General features: G+C 41.0%; 1 protein-coding gene across 6 annotated transcripts; it reads right to left on the bottom strand.

Annotated features, from left to right (window-relative positions):
• Window positions 1–3,560: 3,560 nt before the first annotated feature.
• ndst2a (N-deacetylase/N-sulfotransferase (heparan glucosaminyl) 2a) lies at window positions 3,561–23,190 on the bottom strand. 6 transcript variants are annotated; one of them, XM_017309085.1, is made up of 17 exons: window positions 19,150–19,366; window positions 18,371–18,493; window positions 17,671–17,804; window positions 16,156–16,206; window positions 14,525–16,015; window positions 13,356–13,443; window positions 13,067–13,221; window positions 11,586–11,771; window positions 11,028–11,156; window positions 10,020–10,202; window positions 9,830–9,926; window positions 9,624–9,747; window positions 9,275–9,449; window positions 8,743–8,913; window positions 8,463–8,572; window positions 6,626–6,728; window positions 3,561–5,993 (listed from the first exon to the last, which is right to left on the bottom strand). In XM_017309085.1, exons 5-17 carry the CDS (start codon window positions 15,593–15,595, stop codon window positions 5,874–5,876), a joined length of 2,712 nt encoding a protein of 903 aa, XP_017164574.1. In that variant the 5' UTR covers window positions 15,596–16,015; window positions 16,156–16,206; window positions 17,671–17,804; window positions 18,371–18,493; window positions 19,150–19,366; the 3' UTR covers window positions 3,561–5,873. The 6 variants fall into 6 exon arrangements, with proteins under 6 accessions (XP_017164574.1, XP_017164575.1, XP_017164572.1 ...); XM_017309086.1 differs by lacking the exons at window positions 17,671–17,804; window positions 19,150–19,366 and adding an exon at window positions 23,126–23,190; XM_017309083.1 differs by lacking the exon at window positions 17,671–17,804.
• Window positions 23,191–23,433: the final 243 nt, after the last annotated feature.

The following is a 23,433-nucleotide window of genomic DNA, read 5'->3' as shown; positions in this document are numbered from 1 at the left end:
AAAGTGATTTTGACCTGGTCACTTGAAATAAAAAATAATTAAAATGCACATCTGACCTGGCAGAAGTGAAGGTATTCAGAAGTTATTTTCAATACTATGAAATACATAATTTATTCGAAAGCATTGCTAACCCTTCTTCATCTTGAATTTTATTGGTGGTTGGCAAGAAACGTTAAGTTTGCATTACTTACCGGTATAGATTGTGGCTGAGAGTATGTGTCTTGTGAAGGTGCAGGCGCAAAGCACAACCCACATATGGAGGCCTTAGTAGTCGTCCTGGCAGTTGCAGGTTCATTTCCTGGCCTGGAGACAATTTGCTGCATGTCTTCCTTCTCTCATTACCCCCTTTCCTATCAGACTATTCTCAAAAAAGGCCACTAGAGCCAACAAAACCTTAAATAATGTGTTATTTTATACAAGTATGGTCATATTGCGTAATTCAATTCAACTCCAAAATGTTTAATACTTTTATTGCCCGAACTGTCCTGTTAAACACTATAAATCAGTGGTCCCCAAACTACGGCCCGCGGGACGGATCCGGCCCGCCTCCACATTTGGTCCAGCCCCCTGAACAGAAAGCATTCAGAGTTTTTTTTTATTTACCATATTTTCCGGACTAGAAGCCGTTTATATGTGGATTTTTCTTCAACCACCAGGGGGCTCTTTAGCAGGAAGTGAATCATTTGAAGATTGGTTACTTGTGCGCCAACATTGAGCCCACAAACATCAAAATGAGTAAGAAACAGATCAGATGTCTTTGGAAAGTTTCTTTGCAAAGGGGAAAAGGCCCAGAGAAGAGACAGGAGAATGGATTCATCCTGGACCGGTAGGTGAGTCCCACATTACAAGCCCGCTCTGCGTAACATGCGGCGACCGGCTGCTAATGAGGCAATGAAGCTTCAAGCTGCTTCGCCACGTAGAGACCAAGCAGRCTGTGGATATAAGCAACACTTCGGGTGTCATTGTCTCCCATCACTCCCAGATGGAACCGTCTCTTTGCAGAGAAACAAGCTCTGGGCTCCGTTAGTCATTATCGTGAGTTAAAATTTTCACGAAAGTAAAATGTTCGTTTTTGTGGCGCTTCTGTATATTATTTTGAAGGGATATATAAACGTTACCATAGCGACCAGAGTCCGAGCGTTTGGGCAGTGGTCGAGAGGAAATGAGTAGAGCTTTTGAGTCTCAAGTCTGGTTTAGACAAAAAGATTTCAGAAATGTCGGCCGATTCTCCAAACCTATGTGACCACAGAGCTGATAAAAGTACAACAGGTTTGATCGGTTCGTGTTCAGCCACACCGCACGAACCGATTCCAGTCACGAACATCCCGATTCCAGAGGATAATCCAGTAAAACCCCCAACATGGCGGGAATTTAGAATAAGCAAACACGGATGACGATGTAGAAGCAGTAGTGATAGTTTGTGGAGTCATTTTAAGAGATAAAAGATGTAATAAAAATAAAAGGCGGTGGATAAAAGACGACGGGAGCAGCCGCTCTATTTGCTGCACTATGATTTGGAGGTGACTGTGTTTTTTCATAGTTAACATTTTTAACTGAATAAACACAATAATGACCTTTTAGATTTAATAATAAACATTTCCACATATCATCTCCAATATCCACCGGACTCTCAGTTGCGCTGTGTCAGCTGTTTGGGATTCCCCTCTGTTCTTACGTCACTGCTTTCTGATTGGCTACCTGTCACATTCAGCAGGTCGTATTCTCGTTCCCAGTCAGGGAAAACCCCACAGGCTGCGATAAAAGGGCCAAGACAACCCAAACAGGGCATATTCAGTATTTAGTGGGAACACCAACATGCAGAAGCCTTATCTGACTGTTCATCCCCCTCCCTCTCCCCCGGCCGCGCCAAAATTTCCAAGTCTTGACCTGTCCGCGGTAATAAACGGGTTGGGACCACTGATTTAGCACGTGCTAACAGACACGAAGGATCAGCACTTTTACTGTTACAGTTACCGTTCGGAAACTACCGTAATCAGTTCTGTTAAATCTAATCTTGGCAACTTTTTCTTTTTCAACCATAATAAATGTGATATTCAATTGACCTGTTATGACTCAGATTTTGGGTGTCCGCCCCCCTCTGCTGCTGCTGCTGCTGCATGGTTGAGGAAAACCGGCCGAGATATCTGAGGCTTAGATGTGTATGTTTACTGGTTTAAAAAAAAAAAAACTTTGGGGTTGTGGCTTATAGTCGGGTGCGGTTCATAGTTCGGAAAATACGGACTATAATCCTTCCCGGATTTTTCCTGTGAAGAACCCAGAGAGAGTTATTTGATTGTGCTTTCTGGAAAACAATATATTTTTCATTCATTATATATTTTTACATTTAGGTACTCCTGCAATCGTCACACTTTTTCAGATACAAACTGACTCCAGCCCCTCACCAGAGAAGGGAAAAGTCATGTGGCCCTCACAGGAAAAAGTTTGGGGACCCCTGCTTTAAATATTAATCTGTTTTCTATGTCGCATTTTCTACTAACTAAAATATGTTCTGTTGTCTCATTTACTCCACAATATTGGCATTTTACTGTATCATATATATTGTGAATAAAAAGCGGTTATGTACAGTATGTCTAAATCTCTCATTTCTCCAATCTCTTTAGAATCCTATTATTCCACCTGCCTTTGTTATTGTCATCCCTCTTTAATTGTTGCTTAATGCTAGTTTTTGCCTGTTCACTTCTTCGTTGGTGGGTTTTGGCAGATGGCGAACAACGAAATTAGTGCATCACTGCCACCGAGTGGTTTGTACCAGAATGTGCTTCTCTTTGTCAGATGTTTCATATTTAATTACAGGTGTGGCAGTAATCAGGCCTGGGTGTTGCTAGAAACAGCGGAACCAGGTGAAACCACTTATCTTTCAACAGGGACTGAAATCACAATTCCAGGGTCGCGTAGTTTTGCATTTTTTTCCCCTTCCCTCAATAGAAAACACCTTAATTTAAAAATTATTTTGTTCTTGACATGTCTTTGCCTAATATTTAAGCTGGCTTGATATTCTGAAACACCAAGTGCTAACATGAAAAAAATCAAAGAAATCATTAAGAGGGTGAAGATTTTTTCACACCACTTTATGTCGGTTGCTGATTAATGAATCTGTGTAGTTAATAACCCACATTCAAATTCAGGTTCTTGCGTGGCTTCCAGCACATTGTGGAGTACATGAGTAGTGTCTGCTAAAATAAACAAGCTATATTTATGTCAATAACTGTACACTGCTGGAGTTGTTCGGTTTTAAGTAGAACTTTACATAAATGAGCATGAACAAAGAAAACAAAACCTCTCTTTCAGCCTCTCTCAAATTTTATTAAACAGTGTTAACTTTTTTTTTTTTTTTTACATCAATACAAAAACTGAAAAGATGAAAACAGCAGCTTTTGATCAGTCTTTGAACCGTTACCTTGAACACCAATGTACGGTTGTGTGGGTCGTAGTGAAGTAAAACCCTCAGTCTGTTGTCAAATTATATTTGAGAAATGCTGAATTGTCTTTTCCGTCTTGGTGGTGTGCTTACTTCATTCAAAGTAAAAACTGACACCAGCTCTCTGCAATGTTTTTATTACCATCTCAGAAAACATAGCTGCCATGACAGGAGGCAGAGAAGTTTGTTATATGCTAAGAAAGGGTGCTTCCTTTAATAAATAATAAATGCTTCCTATATCATCTCAAACACTTTACCTCATCAAAGGAAATCCCATAAAAACATGAGGACTGAGTGGAAAGTACCCGTTCTTAGTCAATGTTTTAATGTTAGAACTTTATCACCTGTATTGTCCATCCACATGAATGTAACCTGTATGAAACATACATAGGATAACAGCTGAAGTGCATGATGACCTTGTTGAGTTTTGAACCAGTGTAATTACATTTCCACTCATTTCCTTAACTTTTTAACCTTTAGCATAAAAGTAAAGAAAATTTGCTTTTTAGCAGATTTAAACAGCTCTGGTCCAGGAAAATTTAAGTTTAGAATCAAACACCCATAAAGCAATAAAAACCATTTCAAAACTGGAAATTTCTGTACTCCTAAATGCAAATAAAAAAAATGTTAAAAAAGGGGAGCGTTATTCTTTAGTTTTACTATTTGAGCTACATGTCAGTCTGTGTTTCGACCTGCTACATCTGTATTTTCAGGGATGACAAACTTCTAAAATTTGCGTATTTTCTCAAAGCAATATCAACTAAAACAAAACGACGAAATAAAAGGCAACAAAAAAAGGGGAGGCCACAACACGTTAAACCAAAGAGTTCACAGTAAGTCATTTCCATAGCAATAAAAAGCTACTGTAACACTGGGCCCGTCCTGGACCAGAGCTGGACTTTTACTCAGTCGTCAGAATGTAGACATGATTTTATACTGACCTGCTTAAGCAATTTTTGGGCCACCAGATGTTACAGATGCTTGGTTGTTTTCGTTTTTATTCAGTCATTTTTTTACTGACCTTGGCTTTACCAGGTTAGTACACAGATTTAGAACGGGGTGCAGCCACTCTCGCTAAAACAAAAGAAAAATGTCTACGCGCAATTCTCAGGCAAAAACTTTGGGATTTAGTCAAGATGGCGACCAGGAAGAAATTTACACTGTAAATAATGAAATTTTAGAGCTTTGATTAGGCTCGACGAACCAGGGGTTTTGAACATTTTCTGCGACATCTGACCTGGCGCATCAGGGTGCTAGTTCTGTTCCAGATGTGCTGCGCTCAAATACTAATGTTAGTGAGCGCTCCTTAAAATGACTCAACATGTCCCATCTTTGATCAGCTTATATCAACAGAGCTGGAAACAGAACGTCAACACCGCATCAGGCAGGTGTTTAACCTGAAAGTGTTGAGGCATAAGTTGATGCTGTGATTTAAAACAAAAGAGCAGCAAGATAAGCGATAACAGACACATGCTGTCCAACAGCTCAATCCACTTTTTAATAGTTTTTCTTAGCTTTTTTTATTTTTGCAGGTCAAATTTTTTTTAAACATGCTGTTCATAAAAATAAGAACTGGTTGTTGGTCCAACTCCAGTCTCTGATGAAAGTGGTTGTTTCCTCTGGTCCAACAGAGAAGAGTTGGTGCCGAGACATCTGAATGTTGCTGCTGGAGTTCAGAGCTTCACTGGTGGAACTGGGAAGAACTGGAGCTCCAGTAGCACTGGCACGCTTATGAACTGGACCAAACCCCTATATTCATTAGCCTCCCTGTGTGTCAGCTGTGATAACACCGAGCATGAAGAGTCCCAGATGCTGATTATAGGGGTGGAAATCCATCACAACACTGATGCCACGGATACCAAACTGTTCTAATCTGATCAAATCAAAAAAAAAAAAAAAATCTACAGCTTGTTTTCAGGTGTTGGACAGTTAAATGTGTGTGTGTCACTTGGTTTATTATTTTACTAGATCCCTGCAGAGCCTTTAGTTTGAGTCCACAGTTGGAGCCCTGCCGACTGATTATCAAGTAGAACTGGTGTTTTAGAGAGATGTGGATGAGGATCAGCATGTCTGCTTCAACCTGTCTGACCTCTGACCTAATGCCATTCTGTGGGAGCATCAGTATGCCTGTGCCTGCTAACCCCCTGTGTTACACCATACAGGTAACCCACTGCTTCAGTCTTGAGTCACTGACTCATTTGTCTTTAAAGCTCGAGTCCCTTGGATCTTTGATTCTCAGCTGATGAGTCCCGCGCCACAGACCGATGTCGGCAACAGAACAAGAGAGTGTTCATGGAGCTACCCCCGTTTTCCTCTACCCCCACCCCCGTTTCATCAGGAGTCCTGGGAAAAGAAGCTCTAAAAGTAGCTTAGTAAGAAGTGTTGGGAGCAGTTTTCTGGACAACAGACTCCGTGTGACGAGAAGCCCTCGGCTTCAGCGGGAGTTCTGGAGTTCTTGGTGAAGCCAGGATGGCAGTGGTTGGCCCAGCCGGTTCAGCAGGCGTACCAGCTCCATGTTGTGGTCACGGTAGTACTCTGTTAGAAAGGCACGTGACTGGAGAGAACACACACACACAAAAAACTAGAGATTAGATATGTCTTTCAGTGTCTAGTGATTTGAGGACGCTCAGCGTAATATGCAGTACACTCACAAATACTGCAAATATGTCCATTCAAAATTGATTCAAAATGTTAAAATATCGATCTTTAAAATATACAACTAAAAATTGTGTTAGTTTTGGTGAGGTGTCTAATGGTAATGTTGATTATACTAGAATTGAGTTTGGTGTTAATGAAACATAAAACATTTTAAAAATCGATATTTGAGCATTTCGAATCATACCTGCAGAACTAGAAATTGCAAACCTTGTAGGATTGATTTTTCTGCACATTTAAAGGAGATCCCATTACTCTACAGAAAACTTCAAGCTGTTTTCAATCCTATTGCTGCTAATCAAGGACAACTCTAGTTTTATTATCAAACCTCCAACATAATGCACCAGCTGTATTTTTGCCAAAAGTGATTTTGACAAAAACAAAAAAAAAACATTATTGACAAAGAATGACAGACCATTATTTTAGGAAGGTGACAATGTTGCCAGTTTTTAAATAATGTAATCAGCTTAACTCGCCAACATTTAATATTTAGTGAAAACTAGTGCTACTGTAACAGAGGTGCTGATGTACCTCAGAACTCATCTCTGGATACTTCCTGCCTTTGCTCTTCCCGAGGCATTTGGACCGGGCTCCTTCCACTCGCTGACACCAGAAACCTTTACCATCGTCATACCTGCAGACAGTCAGTCATTATTACAGTGCAGCACATCTTTCACTGAATTTGGGTTAAATAATGCCGCTTCCTTGAATTTTCTTTTTAAAGGAACACTAGATTCCCCTTCAACATGAAACGGAACCGGACCTCCACAAATTACCAGAATCTACTCAAATGCTGAGCTGCTGCGGAGACCTTGAATCCAGGAACCCGTTTTAGCTTACTTCATCAATAGATTTGATTATTACCAAAACAAGCATACATTTTAATAACTGATGAAATATAATTCCTTGGCAGAGTAATGGAGAAAACAATGCGTTTCTTGTTCTGTATTAATATCTTAGCTTTCCTGCTCTGAGTTGTCATTAATTATTTATATTTGGTCTGTCACAATAATAGCAGCAATAAATCAATTAATTACATGAAATTAAAACCAGCTTAATATTTTCCATTTCCATGATTTATCATTTTTCAATTTTCTCTTTGGATGACAAAAGTCTTCAGTCTGGCGTTTTGGCCTAAACTGACCCCCTTTTACTGGAAGGATAGTTTTGTTTATAGAGACTTCATAATTTATTTTATTTGTCATTTCTGTTTTGTTAATTTATTTTAGATACTTGAAATGTCTTCCAGTGTTACATGTTTATTAATCATTCAGAATGTGTTTTTGCATTATTATGCCACTGCCATTATACTGTTTCAAAACAACAATATTGTTTATCACAATAACTTCTGGGACAATTGATCATCCAGCAAAATGAGTTATTGTGACACGCAGCATCACACCAGGATGCTGCCTGGTGTCAGACCATGTCAGTATTTTTAAAAAGTGATTACGAGGCTGACATTAGTCCTTACGCAACTCTTGGTTGCTGCACTCAGTTCAGCCTCCCTGTCATCTATATACACAGACCCTGTCTAAAAAACTAGAAAATCTTCAAAAATTGATTAATTCCAATAATTCCATTCAAAAAGTCTAAACTTTCAGACTCAGGCTCCACAGCTTAAACAATTTCAAGTATTTGTTTATTTTTTACATCATTTTGGCTTCTAGCTCATGAAACCCATGAAAACAGGAATTCAAAAAATGTGAATACTGTGGAGAAATCAGCTCAAATTTTACAGGGCATGAATGTTGTAAACTGAATGTGTGCAGGTTTCCAAAAGGGTGTCATTAAATGACTTCAGTTTGGTTCAATACGGGGAAAATTGCAGACCTAAGAATTGGCTAGAAGACCATCATTGATGTCGTCCATAGGATGGAGTCATAATTTATTGAAATCATACTTCCTTCTGTTATTTCTTGTCACTTGAGCTTAAGAGAAAGAAGTTTTGTAACATAATTGGCAATAACCTCTTTATAGCTTTTAAAATAACTAATATATATCTTTTAAATTAACTAAATCTCTTAGTTTCAAGATGTTTGAATGTTCTCTAGCATTGATGCGTTCAATAATGAGAGAAACACTGGATTTCTGAGTTTTCTCAGAAACTTAGATTGGTTTAATTGCTAACCTGATGAGACCGCTATGCTAGCTGGGCAGCTAGAAACATGAAATATTACCTCTAATATGAACCAATGAACAGAAGGTTTAAAAGTCTCAAAAATATTAACACTCAACACTAGTTTGAATGCACTTTTCCACATTTACACAAGAAGCAAATTTAAGTAAGTTTGAGTTTCCCTTAAACTCTGTAGGTTTGCAGTAAAAACTCCTTGGTTGCAGCTTGGATTTGTGTGTGTTGCATTACATTAGAGCCTGTGTGTAGTTGAAGATGGGAGTAACGCCCAGAAATCTCTGAATTCCCTCCATCACCAGAACAGGATTGGAGCGCAGCAAGGCCCCGTCCACAACATGCAGCTGAGCGGAGGAGCAGAAACAGAAACAGTCAGGATTCTAGGAGAGCAAAGTCCATCTGGAGGGAAGATTCAGATTTAAAACTGGAGAGAAAAACTAATTCATCTTCAACAAGAAGAAAATCCTCAACATTGTTTTATATGATGATTATTGTAATAATAAACCAGTTTTACCTGGCTGGGTTGGTAATACTGCAGCCATCGCTCCAAATGAGAGGCGTAGGCCCCTGGATAAAGACACCGTTTCTGCAGAACTAGCAAGGCTCTGGGGGCCGAGGGGGCTGCGGTAACCACTGCATGGAAGGTGTTGTTGAGCGCCGCTGGGTCCTGGTGGGCTCTCTGGTGCTGGAGTCACAAACAACAACAAAAAAAACTATCTGAAACCTTGTGCAAGCTAATATAGATTATATGAGTAACTTAAGGCTGCGACAGACTGGCGGCCTGTCCAGGGTGACCCCCGCCTGTCGCCCGAAACGTTAGCTGGAGATAGGCACCAGCAACCCTCCCGACCCCACTAAGGGACAAGGGTGCAAGAAAATGGATGGATGGAGTAACTTAAGGCAGAACAGATTCTGGTTTCAAAAGTTTAAAATTTCTGACTCAGGTGGGCTGAACTAATGTTCTCCACATTTTTCAGATTTTTACTAAAAGAAAAGAAAAAAAAGTCAACTTGGAAGCTGTCCATGGGTCCATTGGGGTATCGTACCTGATACCAGGAGTATGCTCTGTCAGACGGGTTGATGAGCACAGCCAGGACTTTGGCTCTGGGTAACAGTGCTGCTGCTCGTTTGGGGGCCATTTCTGAGTCAAAGTAATTGGCGCTTTTTTCAAACATGAAGTCTGCACTGACATTGGAGGGGAATGGGAAGAACTCCATGTACCTAAAAGAAAAAAAAGACAAAAACATGATCGTTCAAATCCATGACCATTAAGGCTGCATTATATTTGGAATATGTAATTCTGTGATTGTAATGTTGAATGTTGCAATATTGAGTCTCTTGTCTGGGACAGAGAGAATCTAAAAGTGGAGTAAAACATGTGCTAATGAGATCTACCAGTCAATCCCGTTGTCATAATTGATTCCACTGAAGAACTGGATTTCTTCAAAGGTGGTGGCGCTGGGGAAGGAGCCAGTGATGGCCGGGTGGAGGCTCAGGAATGAGTGAAGTGCTGTAGTGCCTTGATGGAGGAAACACAATGATGATGAAAGTCAAAAGGCTAAAGAGGAAAAGTGACTGAAAATGGAGATGAGGAGAGCTACCAGTTTTCTGTGGTCCAATAATAAGGAATTTAGGAAGTCTGTCACAGGTTTTCTCTTTGGACCAGATGTCTTTGTGTCTTTTGTCGTGACACGGGTTCTAAAAAGAAAATAGTTGTTTGTTTTACATTCAGTAGAAATGTCAAATACATATTTTTTTTATTATTTTCATTTCCATTTCTCAAAACTGTACCTGCCAGAGTGGGTTTCTTTCTTCTGGGAAGATCTGGAAATATTTTTCTGCCAACTGAAGGGGAGGCAGGGTCTGTAGCCTGAGGTTGGTCCAGCACTGGACAAACTTCACCAGAGATTCAAAGGTGTAGAGGCCCAGACGATCATTTCCATAGTTGGACAGGTGAGTCATGAAGATGCTGATCTGTGTTGCATGGACAGAGAATGAGGTCATGTGGGAAACTGGGAGGGTTGAAAAACCAATCATTCCTATGATAGCAATTCTGTCCAGTTATAGTGTCCAATGGGGATCTCAAGTACAAAAAGACAAAGTAAGAACTTTTAGAGTTAACGCTGTAAAGGCTTCACAAATGAAACTGTATTCTAGAATCATCTTTCTTTAGAGTAAAAGAATTCTGTCCATGTTTAAGTGTCCTAAATACAACCAAAGCAAACACGCTAGCCTTGCACTCCATTTGTGTTTATATTTTGTGAGGAAGGAAGTTGCACTTCGTTCGTGTCATTTCCTTCAGTGGTTCTTGGGAGAAAGATGAGGGTTATTTGTTTGACACAATGTATTGCGAAAGAGAACCACAACATTTGTAACATTGTAAATGTTACAAATCAAACCAAGTCGACATCGTTGGTGGTGTAGTTTTCAACCTGAACCTCATTTCAAAAGCTCCTCCCCCTTCAAAGATTACTAAAGTTTTACAGAATCTGCAGTCAGAATAAATTAATCTAGTTCCAGTAGATTGAACCGGACACACCACCAGATATTTCCTGGGAATCTGCGCTGCTGAGACTGATCCCTGTTGCTTTGACATGACCCATGCTTCGGAGCCATCGTCTTCTTCTTCTACTTCTCCTCTCCAACTCTAACAACGAACATATCAACAGCTGGAACTTGCTGATGCATCTGTAGACAGAGCCTACAGACCCATCTGCAGTGTGGCAGGAGTTACTACTGATGATGTGAACTCAAGCAGCTCTGCGGTGCAGCGTCTATATGAAAGTGGAGTTGACTTACAGGGTTTAGGAGAACGGTGAGGAAAAGTTCTCCTCCTCTGATGCTCTTATCCAGCTCCTTGGAGCCTCCAGGGTATTCGTTATAGAAGATGGTGTGTGTGAAGAGGCCACAGGTCTGCCTGGGCAACACCTGCAGAATGAAGGCGAATAAGCATCTCTGCTCCTCTGACTTCATTAAAGCCGTCTCACCCACCGTATGTATTTTGAATAATTGTTGCATTTTTTTTTTCTATTCAAGAAAAAGTTAAGCTAACCTAATATTGGTAAAATAAGCTATATAATTTATGAAAAAGCTATTTTTATTCAAATATAAACTAATGAAATTTGATACATTAGGAAACTTTACAGATTTGGTTTAAATGTATTTTCCTCTTGCCAGTTGCATCATTTAAACAGAATCTCGAGACCATTTGAAAAGAAATTGGCTTCTAAATTGAACTGTGACACTAAAGATCGCAATCGAATCACAAGATCCTCATCTCTGTAGGTCGGACCCAACGGAAAACCTGCTGCAGAATCTGAAGCTGGCTGGGACTTGAACTCAGTAAAGCGCACTGACCTTGATTCCGTTGTGGATGAAGCCCCGGCGGTACCTCGCTGGCCTCAGATGAGGGTACTCTTCAGTGCTCGTCACTTTGATTCCCCACACAGACTTCCAGGCTTCATACAGCTGGGTGTGGACAGGGTAGACCCCGGAGTGGTGCGGAGCCACTGCGTAGCCCATGTCTGTTGGGATTCCATGCTCCTGCAGAGGGCAGCAAAACCCAAACGTCTCAGTGCTCCTTCCTCAGAAGAATAATGTCTTATTTATTCTAAGTAAGACATTAGAATAAGTGCAACACGTACGGTAAAGAGTTTAGTTTTTCCTGGAAGCAGAGTTGAGTTGTGTTAACAGCAATGTACTGCTCTCACTTTAGCAGGACCGCAACTAATGATTACTTTACTAATCAATTATTCTATTGACTAGTCTCACAATTTTAAAAATTCCACAGATTTTTCATTTAAGTACTTTTTTTCACAATATTAGAAATCCATTAAAAATGATCAAATAATTCACATCCTTTTTTCAAACATGAAAATTACAATTTTATAGCCCAAAATGCAACAACAAAGCATTCCTTTAGTGTGTGCTTGATCATTTGTAGCAAAAGGATGCAAAGAATCTATTGATTCGTGTTTCGATAAATACATTTTATGCAAAACATGTGCAATAGAAGATTTTTCTTTTTTTACAGAACTTGAATCATATGAAACTAAAAATGAAACTTGTGGACTTCTGGGTTGAACATATTTAGATTTTTTTATTCGAAATCTATGCATGTTTGGCACAGTTTTGGCTTAATTACTGTTCCGGGTGTGTTGTCCTTTCAGCAAATGGCCATCTTTTTAAATACTCCAGTTAACGATTAATCAATTAGCTGACAATTATTTCAATTATCAATTAACTGATTGTATAAACCAGCACTTGAGCACAGGATATCTAAAAATATGGCTGTGGAGAGACCTGGTGCCACATAATGATGAATTTATGGCTTTTTCGAGCTGGAGGCATGACACTGTTCATGACACTGTTCTGACCTGAGCTGGATGATTCTATTCTGAACACCAATTTGCTGCTACAGCTTTTGGATCTGTAAAACCTTTACTCCATCTTTGATCATACAAATAGGAGAAACTAAAGCATGTGAATGATAAGTCTGTAAAGCTGCAATGCTTCCAGAAGTGAAGTGGTTTATCCAGCACTCATTGAAAGCGTGGACCAGAACATGCAGCGTTACGGTATCAGGCTGTTTTCATCAGTTTTGCAGCAGCCAAATATGCAGAGAATCTTCTCCAAATGTCAGGAAAGGTTGTTGAGGGGGTAGGGAGGGGGGGGGGGGGCAAAAAAATACAGAAATCTTAACTCTCACATTCAGCTTATTGTTCAAAACAACAGATCAGGTTAAGAGAAAAGAGCTGAAAAGACCCAACATTGTCTGGCGTTTCTCCATTACTGAACAGTTCGCTTAACAAACATCCTCCATCTGAGTCTCCTGTTACCTGAGCAAAGATCCTGTTGAGCTTCATTTGCTCAGCCAGGACGCTGACATTGTGAAAGAGGTGAGGCTGCATGTGGCTCCACATGTGAGGGAACCACCAGAAGTCCTTCCTGTGCTGCAGCAGCATGTCGTCTCCCTGGTCCTCCTCATCGGTTCCTGGAAACACCCACATATAAACCAAAAAAAAAAATGATGGTCTCCTCCAACTTGCAGTCGGATTCTACAAAACTCAGAGCAACATGAATCATTAAAGAGGAAAAGGATCTATTTAATCTTACAATGTTTAGTACCTGTGTGGTAGAATTTTCCGGAAAATCCCAGATTGAAGGTAAAATTAGGAACCAGCGCTCTTAGCTTATTTTGAGTGTTCAGCAAGGCCTGTGAAAAACCAGAGAAAACTAAGCAAAGTATAAAAGACTTGTGAGAAACAAAAGTTTATTATAGAAATACATCTCTAATAAGCACCATTTACAGGTGAGAAAAATTGGAACCCAACATCTTTATTATTGTACCTTCTTGACATTTGACCTCATTTCAATAAAAGTACATTTGAGTTGTTTTGTTGTTCTTTTTTTTTCTTTTTTTTGCAAGAATGCTTTAGTCACATTGGCTGAAGATTCTGTCACATTTACAAAACTGATGTCAACAGCAGAATTTTTTAAATCGTCAGTCAGACCTGCTGACAGAGATAACCGCCAAATCACTGCTGGGTTCAAAAGCAGCATGTGAAGGGGAAGAAAAAGGGAAGTGCAGCCAATTCTTCACTCGGTTGTCAGAGCAAAGCAAAGATACAGCAAGAATGGAGGTTGGTGAATTTGCCAGCGGTTTTCATAAAGCTGACATGGAGCGGTTTCTGGGGAACCAATGAGAGCTAGTAACATTGATCTCCCAAAACTGAAACCAAATACAGAAAAAAAACTCAATCACAAAAAGAACTATGAATACCACAATCAATGCGATCCCGACTCAGCTAGCATCTAGTTTCTTATTTCATCAAGATCTTAGTAATATAGATTTGACTCACATGAAGTTGAGAAAAGAATCAGCAATGAGAACTGTCAACGTTAGAGATGCAAGTTAATCTTATCAGATAATAAAACTACAACACTGAAAATAAAGGTCCAAGTGGAAGTTATTAGTTAATCAACTGGAAGTAATTTTAACCTAACAATCCTAAGCTGATTTGAGTCAATTCTGTGTTGCATCGCTGGTCAACACAAAATGGCAGTTTCAAGAAACGTCCCAAAATATATAGAATTTAAAAAGTATATTTTTCAATATAATTTCAGAAAAAAAATCTGCAAATTGCTCAACTATAATTATGGCAAAAAAAAAAAAAAAAGTTTAATATCTTTTAAACTTCACTTATACGGCTAAATCTACCAGACTCAGTCACATTTTCAAGATAAACGAACAGAACATGAGCGTGCTAATATGTAACACAGGGTAAATGGCTCACCTCCACATCAGACACCTTCATACGAGTCCCCTCCTTGCCCACAAATATGTCATCCACGTCCACCAGGATGTGGCGGTCCAATGACAAACACAGTCTTTTCCCCGTCAGGTAGCCGATGGCGTCTACAAACACCAGCTTGTGAAGCCAGTAATTGAGATTATTTCCAAAGAGAACTCTCTGGATGCCATCATGGAGCCCCAGGTCCTGCACCACAGTGGAATAGAGGGCCTGCAAGGGGCCGGGTCCAAAATGTGCCAGGGGATCTGAGGACTTAGGGGTGGCTAAAAGAACTGGTTCATATGTAGAGTGGTTAGACAGGAAAATCGTCCAATCATCCCCCGGCAAAGAGCCCTGCTCCACCTGGTTGGGCTTGGTGATGTAAAGCAGCGGTGCACTGGGGTTTATACGGTAGTCCCTGAGTCCGAAGTGCGAGTGTAGAAAGAGGGGGAAACCTTTGAGTTGTGCACTATGAAGCGAGTTCTCAGTTGCTTTGAAGAAACCAATGACGCCCACTCCGTACTCAGCACAGTACTTGTCCAGCAAGTCTCGGTTCCACGCGTCGAGGTTGACATATTTGAGCACGTTTTCATAGATGATCAAGGCGTATCGTCCACGGTTGTGCTCCGTCAGCGTGGGCATGTCACTCTTAGCAGGAGCGATCTCTGTGCGGTAGTGGAAGCGGCTCGATTCTAAGATGGCAACGATTTCTTGGCCCAGTTGGGAATAGATGCTCTCCACAAACACCAGAACCACTGGCTCAGTCCTGGAGTTGTCAATCGTCTTGACCTCCTGGAGTCGCCCCTGGCGCACCGGAAGGAAGAGAGGGGACCTCTGGCCTCCTGTCTCGCCACCATCGGCCCCAGTACCCATTCCCACCAGCGTCTCCCCACCTCCACCACAATCACTGAAGGGTAAAGGTGGTGGGTCCTTGATTTTGGGGCTGTTGGAGACGTAGTAAGCCAAGAACGCCATGGAGAGCAGACAGAAGACTATCAATGCCAGAATCAGGCGGTGAAGCTCCAGCTGGCGGACCCCTCGCAGCAGCTTCAAAATCCCCAGGCCAGCGGCCATGGTGATGTGAAAAGCAGGCCAGACAGATCAGGAGGTGGTAGTGAATCCAAACGGACAAGGGCAGCGGCAGGGAGAGGGGGCGAGAGGAGAACTGAGAGGGGCAGGAAGATTGAGCAGTGAATACTGTCACTGAGCTGTGCTGATTAATAGCCATTTACACTAAGTCACCATGGCCAGCATCATTCATTACTTGCTTTCTATGTTTAGCTCTGAAGTGCAAAAACACTCAGATTGCTGCAAAGAAACGGACCTCTGTAAAACTATCTGATGTCTGTTCAGACAGGGTTTTGCTGCGCTGACGGCCTACGTCTGAACTATTCTCATCTCCATGATGCCTTTTGTTTGGAGGAGTCTCAGTGTAGCTGCTCTGGATTTCGGGATTTGACTCTCTCCGGCCACTTGTCCATGACATCCAAGACACTTTGGAACAAAAGCAAAAAAGGACAAAGAAGCAAAGAAAACATGAGGGAGACTGAGATTTATATCAGCATTGCTGATTTCTTACACAAAATGTATTCTGCATAATTCTGACAACATGAACAGTTCTACTTGTTTCTCACCGTGACAACATCGTATGTCCAGAAATCAGTGGATGTCAGTTGCAAAAGCCTCTGCAATATGAAACATTATGCCAAATTTAGTCAATTTAAGAACAATCAAACCCCCTGAATTTCATTTGTTATTATGCACAAATAAAAATGTTAAACTTTTGTTCGGCTAGGTAAGTCGAAGTTCAGTAAAATCCAAGAAACAACAGCTTCATACAGAAATAAAGCAATCTTTTAGTGTCTTAAAAGACTGTTTATAACATTCACAAAGCCACAAATATCCAAGTATTTATTAGTCTGTGGTGTGGGAGACCCACAGCAAGTGGAGCACAGCAGTGACCAGGAGGGAGAAGGATGATTTTTTTTTTTACAAACAATAAAAAAAAAAGTGTGAAACAAAAAATTTGCATTAAGCGTCCACCTGCCTTCAGAAGCCACTAAATCTGTAAATGCAAAATAAACTGACAGCAAGCAGAGCAATAATCGGTGAAACAGAGGAGCATGGTGACACTGGAGAAGCTGTTCCAGTTATAAAAGTATTGTATACATCAAACATGACTTAAAAGAAATTTGACTTTGCATCAAAAATGTATCTGACGCCGTGAAATTTTGCCTCTGTCTCCTTATGAAGGATGGAAACCCTTTCCGACACTCCCCCTTCAGCACATTGTCACAACAATGCAGCTCGGCAGACATACAGTTCCACCAGATGTTTGCTAATTGCTGCTAGCTAGTCTGAAGGAACTGAATTGGGGAGTGGTGGGGAAGGGATGCTTTGTGAGGAAGAGCCTCAGTCTGGAGACTGCAGAACAGAGGAGGAAAAGGCAGAGCTCAGAGAGCAAGTGTTTAGGCAGTTCTGAATGGTTGCCATGGAGATTAAAAGATTTCTCAAATATGCATGACAGAATCCAAGCATCACTCCAGAGATGTTTATGACAAGGAATAACATTATAACATGATGTAAAGCTAAAAAAAAAAAAGCTGATTATGCATAATACCATCCCCTTATGGGAAATTTATAAATCCAAACCAATCTGCCTCTGTATGAAAAGGTAATTTCCCCCTAAACCAAACACCAGGTGTCACCCTTGGCAGCAGCAGCTCACCTCCACATCAGACACCTTGCCCACACATCTATATAGCATGTTTATGTAACACTCATGACCTCGGTTCATTGTGATCTAGCTGGACCTCAGGGTTTTCTTATTCATATCGACGCCTCTGACCTTCAGCTCAACATCGACAACACTGATGTGTCAAAGCATTGGAAGACACTGTGGACAGGAAACAAAGCAAGCAGTCTGGTTCTAAGATTAGAAATGGGAAATCCAGTACTGTTTTAAACAAAACCTTCAAAACTGCTTGCCAGAGCAGAGATAAATCGTAAATAAAAAAACAAGTCAAGAGTTATCCAACTATCAGACTGTTTAGTATTGCCGCAGCGTCGCTGATAGACCAACACCTGTTAGCACAACAATATTCTTTCCCAGCGTCCCGTCAGTTCAACTTTTGAAGCAAAAAATTTACCTTCAGTGGGCCAAGAGAAGCGGCCTCATAATCCGTTGCTGCTGTTCGCATATATGGTCATTTGTGGATGACACTTGTGCGTTGGATTTATGGCTGTACCAGAAACTCACAAATACAAAGGTTCCTGCTGGAACCTTGTATGCAATAATAAAAAAAAACATTTTTAGGTGTCAAAATGTATGTAGTTACAGTAATTACTCTAAACTAACATGTTAAAGTCCTGTCCCTAATATTTATACTCCATGTCTGCACACTGCAAGCTCTTGAAACTGGACTTAAATTTCCTGTTTGTGCACATAATCTTGGCCAACAAGGTTGATTCTGATTCCAAGTGACCCTTGCAGACCAATCAGTGTTTCTGTGACGCTCTCTAAAAATAAGAAGACAGCGGTCTGGAAATGTGAATCTTTTACTTCGACATGTATTTGAGCAGATTCAAGACAACATGAGACATTGGGTTCTCTGCAGAAACATGTGCTGCTGAGTTATAAATAAACTTTTAACTAGAACTTATGATTTCAAACAGGAAGTTTTCTCTGTCTTTCAGTAGTGCATCTTGTCATGCGGAGCTAGTGAAGACAAGTGTCTAATAAAGAGTGAGACCTATTCTAATGTCAGGAGACAAAATATAAAAACTCCAGGAACCAAATCTAGATGTTCAGGATCAGCTCCAATTAGACAGGGCATAGATGGTTCAGACCTGTGTGAGGGAGGGACACTGGAAATATGGAGTAGTCAACTGGAGGTGAAGGGACTTTGATGGGTGTAGAGATGGAGAAGCAGAGGGATGGTGTGACAGGAGGACAGAGGCCTGATCAGAGCTCTGAAAGGAGAAAGTGAGAAAGTGAAAAATTAGAAAGGGGAAAGTGAAAGATTAGACCAGTTTAAGAAGTAGACCAATTTTAGTTGTGGTCTTAAAAAACCCGGAAAAAACCCCATCTTATTTCCCCACCACAAACAATGAGATCAGACAGTGAACTGGATTCTTTCACTCTAAGCAATAATTAAAGTATAACCCTCAGCTGCTGATGATGATGGAGGGCTTCTTCACAGCCCCTGGGGGTCGTGGCACCAACCGGGACAGCAGACGATGCTGCTGACAGAAGCCGGTAACAACCCGGTCACATGACGGGGACAGAAAACCGTGTCCAGCCGCCGCACTCCCGTCTTTTAACGGACCCCTGCCAACATCTTAGCTTTCAGCTGCTAACGTTAGCTGCGAGCATCAATGGTGGATCTTCAAACCTGCTTTTTGTCATCTACAAATGACTCTACGAACACGTCATCCTTCCTCTTCCCTCTCTTTCCACATAAACAAGCAGTCCAGCTGGAGGGAATCCCTCCCAGTAAAACCCCCAGTGTTCACCAGCAGGGAGAGAGCCAGTTAGCTGCAGGCTACGGCAGCCACAGATGGCTAATGGAGGCAACATTCACACGTTTCCGCCTCAGCGAGAAAAACTGGGGCTCGTTTTCACTTACCGGGATGTTATCGCATCGGGCAGCAATTTGGTTAAAGGAGTAGATGGCGTTTAGGTTTGGAATTCGAGATAAAACTGAACTTCAGCGCGTCAACACTCAAGCAGCCATCTTGTTTATGATAGCAGCCCGGACTGAACCAAGCCGGGAACCAGGAGGGGTGGAGAGAGCAGAACCTGTTCACCAGCTGCTCTGGGCCACTTACCAGCTCCTCACATACGTTCATTGGAACTGTGGATTGGAAAAGTCCTCTTTAAACTAAAACGCCTGTGTAAACTTATCATGCACACAGACGGACATTATTAGAATAGTGACGTGTGGTCAGCAGTGGCGGAGCTAGACTTTTAAAGTTGGGGGGGGGGGCAAAAGGGGGGCCAGGACTACATCTGGAGGGGCAAAATTTAAAATGTGTGTGTGTGCGCATCTATATATATAATTATATATAATAATTTTAAAAAATAACCAAACTGAATATTTGGTTATTTTTTAAGCCCCTCTGTCATTTGACATCCCAGATAGCACACGATGTTAAATCAACGTTGAAAAACAGTTGGAATCGTTGATTTTTGGTTGAAGTCGACAAATGACGGTGGATCAACCATCAAACAACCATCCAATCAAACCGTTGAAACTGTGTCATTGAATCAATGTTGTTTKGTGGTTGAAATCTGATGACTGAAATGCCGAGGTCTGATTAATGGTTGATTTTTGGTTGAAGTTGACAAATGACGGTGGATCAACCATCAAACAACCATCCACCTCTAGCCAAGTAACTAATGTTGAAACTGTGTCATTGAATCAATGTTGTTTTGTCGTTGAAATCTAATGACTGAAATGCGTTTGTCTGATCAACATCTGATCAATGTTGAATCAATGTCAGCTGTTTTGCCGCACCCCTACCTCTCCCCCTCCCCTCCTCCTCATCCGAGCTCTGGACACATCACACTGTGCATAATGATTATGCACAGTCAGTAATAATATTTACAGACAAGTAAGAAAATGTACTTGTCTGTAAACATTGGGTTGTGATTCCTTGTGATGAAGGAATCACAACCCAATGTTCTCAACATGTAGTGCGTAATTTGAAACATGATTAACCCCCACTTAGTAATAAAATGTTCTGACCCAGAGCTCAAGGATGTGGGGAGGGAAGAAGGGATGAGAGGAGGTAAAGAGGGGAAGGCTGGGAGGAGCAAGTGGGTGTGGGGGGTTTTGGAAGGGAGTAGGGGGAGATGAGAAGGTGATGAGGGGTGCAACAAACTGCACAGATTGCACACATGGAGGCCTTAGTCCAGGRGTGGGCAATCCTGGTCCTCGAGGGCCGGTGTCCTGCAACTCTTAGATGTCTCCCTGGTAGAACACACCTGGATCCAATAGCTGAATCACCTCCTCTGTTCAGGCAGGTTCTCCAGAGTCCGGCTAACAACCTTATTATTTGACTCAAGTGTGTTGAAGTAGAGACACATCAAAAAGTTGCAGGAGACCGGCCCTCGAGGCCTGGAGTTGCCCACCCCTGCCCCAGTCCCCGACGCAGCCGACGCAGGCTCGATTCCTGGCCTTGGCAACCCTTGCTGCATGTCTTCCCCCCTTTCTCATTACCCCCTTTCTTGTCAATTAACTATCAAATAAAGGCCACTAGAGCCAAAAAAAATCTTTAACAAAATAAAATGTGAACATTTAAAACCCTCACCTAAAATTTAAATTGTTTCACCCGGAGCCCAAGGAGGAGGGGAGGAGAGTGGAAAGGGGGAGGAGATTGAGGGGTAGATGGGCCCAGGTGAGGGGTGGGTGGTGGGGGGAAAGGGGTGTGTGTAGAGGGGTGTGAAAACAGCTTCCATTGATTGAACATTTAGATCATGAGTTCTTCCCCAAACCTTGTCCTCAAGGCAAACTGACCTACGTGTTTTCATTTCAGCAAAACCCCGTTAATCAGACATCAATTAAAATCATGTGTGCCGAATTAGGGAAATGCCTAAAACTTGCAGGGCTTGGAGGACCAGAGCTGAAACACACTGGATTCAATGTTGGCATTTCAATCATTGCCAATCAATCAATCAATCAATCAATCAATCAATCAATCAATCAATCAATCAATCAATCAATCAATCAATCAATCAATCAATCAATCAAATCTTAACCTAAAGGAACTTTTCACTTTGACTATATTTGAAATAATTAAGTTTGATACCACTTTTGTATCCCTGGTAAGCCACCGTGGCTCTGATGAGGAGGAGGGGAGGGGAAGGGGTGTGGCAAAACAGCTGACAATGATTCAACAATGATCAGATGTTGATCAGACAAACGTATTTCAGTCATTAGACAAAACAATGTTGATTCAATGACACAGTTTCAAAGTTAGTTACTTGGCTAGAGGTGGATGGTTGTTTGATAGTTTATCCACCGTCATTTGTCGACTTCAACCAAAAATCAACGATTCTAACTATTTTTCAACGTTGATTTAACATTGTGTGCTATCTGGGAACCTTTTCAGCTTGTCAATGTTCCTCTTAGGGCTTCTAACAAGCCATGATTTGATACAGGTGCGTTAAACCAGGGAGAGAACTAAAATATGCAGGATGCTGGCCCTCGAGGACTGACTTTGGCACCCCTACCCTACTCTCTCCCAAGCCCCCCCACACCCTCCTGCTCCTCCCAACCTTTTCCCCTCTTTACCCCCTCTCATCCCTTCTTCCCTCCCCCATCCTTGAGCTCTGGGTCAGAACATTTTATTATTAAATGGAGGGTTAATCGTTTGAAATTAAGCACTAGATGTTGAAAACATTGGGTTGTGATTCCTTTATGTACATTTTCTTGATGGTTGAATCAACATTGATTCCTAACTAATTCAATGTAGAATCAACAGAAATATGCGTGCAGATCCACAGTCAAATGAGTGTTTAATCAACATTGATTCAATATAAAATCAACAGAAATATGCATGCAGAACCAGATTCAGATGAAGGTTGAATCAATGTTGATTCCTAACTGATTCAATGCAATATCAACACAAATATGTAAATTGACATACAGATGATGGTTGAATCAATGGTTGTATCAGCATTGCTATAATGTCAGTTATGGTCGAAACCCTAACGTTGATTCAACATAAAGTCACCGATCACTTTCAATATCGTTTCAATGTCAGCGTTCAATGTTGATTCAATGTTTCTGGCTGACATTGATTCAATGTTGTTTCAATCATTCTGTGCTATCTGGGTAGTTTGTATGTCTAAGTAATTCAGTAAAGTAGAAGCGGTAGCTAATCTACCACAGCAATTATTTATTAATAAAATATTAAGCCTAAAACGTACTACAACAACTTACTGAATATTCTGTTCTGTGAGCAAATTTATTGAATGTTTTTTTGGTGTTAAATCCTAAAACATGAAGTGGCATTTTGTCAGTTGCTATGGCAACGAATCTGCGTGCAGCGTGGAGAATACTTATTTCCCTTTTCTGTGGATCATAGCACAAAATTAATACATACATTTCAAAGTTTCACTGAGTTAACGCGGCTATGGATGACATGTAAAAGATTAGTCTTTTGCCTCCCAGCGTTGTTTGCCTGCGCAAAATTTCCGTACGTCCAATAACATGCATGGTGTCTATATAAGTCGTACGTCAGTGCCTCACCAGCAATGAACCTCACCGCACGTCACTGCATTAGAACAACAGGTTGCTGATGTGGATCCAAGAATTCAGGAAAATCTTATATTTTTCATTTAATGAGTGTGGCTTACTGGTACTGGAAACCCAGAATTTGTTTTCTCAGAAAATACAAATGCTAAAAATGGACAAAACAGCTACAGCATATTAAACACAGACTTTAAGAAAGCCAATTTTATCTTTGAAGTATTTAGAAGAGGGCTTGCCATGGTACTTCAAATAATTTCCCTCTTGCATAACCAGAATATGATGGCCTACCATTCTTCTTCATGATATTCTATCTAGTCAATAGCAGAAATTATGTCAACTCAACCTGATCCTTAAGCAGTAAAGAAGTCCTGACCATCACACCGCCATCACCATGCTTGAAAGAGGGTGCAATGTTTTGTTTCCACGGTTTTCTCCTTAAAAGTTGTATTCATTTAACTTAAGAGGAACTTATGCTGCGACCTAATCAGTTCAGAGTAATTCCCCAAAGTTTTGGGACTCCTCAAGATTTTTTCCTTTTTTGTTCAGCAGTGATTTTGGCCTTAGGATGCGTATGGACTTCCTGTCCAGTCTCTTTTGTGTTGACCTACATTTATTAGGTTATAGGAACAATAAGCTCATGTTGTTCTAAGA

The sequence above is a fragment of the Poecilia reticulata genome, linkage group LG15 (genome assembly GCF_000633615.1).
Source record: "Poecilia reticulata strain Guanapo linkage group LG15, Guppy_female_1.0+MT, whole genome shotgun sequence".
NCBI classification, from domain to species: Eukaryota; Metazoa; Chordata; class Actinopteri; order Cyprinodontiformes; family Poeciliidae; genus Poecilia; species Poecilia reticulata.
The sequence above is the reverse complement of the archived record's forward strand: the minus strand, read 5'-3'. Positions and strand labels throughout refer to the sequence as shown.

Coding starts and splice junctions, on each gene's coding strand:
- ndst2a (XM_017309086.1), bottom strand. CDS start 15,595: ATGGCCGCTGGCCTGGGGATTTTGAAGCTGCTGCGAGGGGTCCGCCAG. Junction 9,927..10,019: donor AAAGAAACCCACTCTGGCAG/GTACAGTTTTGA, acceptor TTTTCTTTTTAG/AACCCGTGTCACGACAAAAG. Junction 8,573..8,742: donor AGTATTACCAACCCAGCCAG/GTAAAACTGGTT, acceptor TCCTCCGCTCAG/CTGCATGTTGTGGACGGGGC.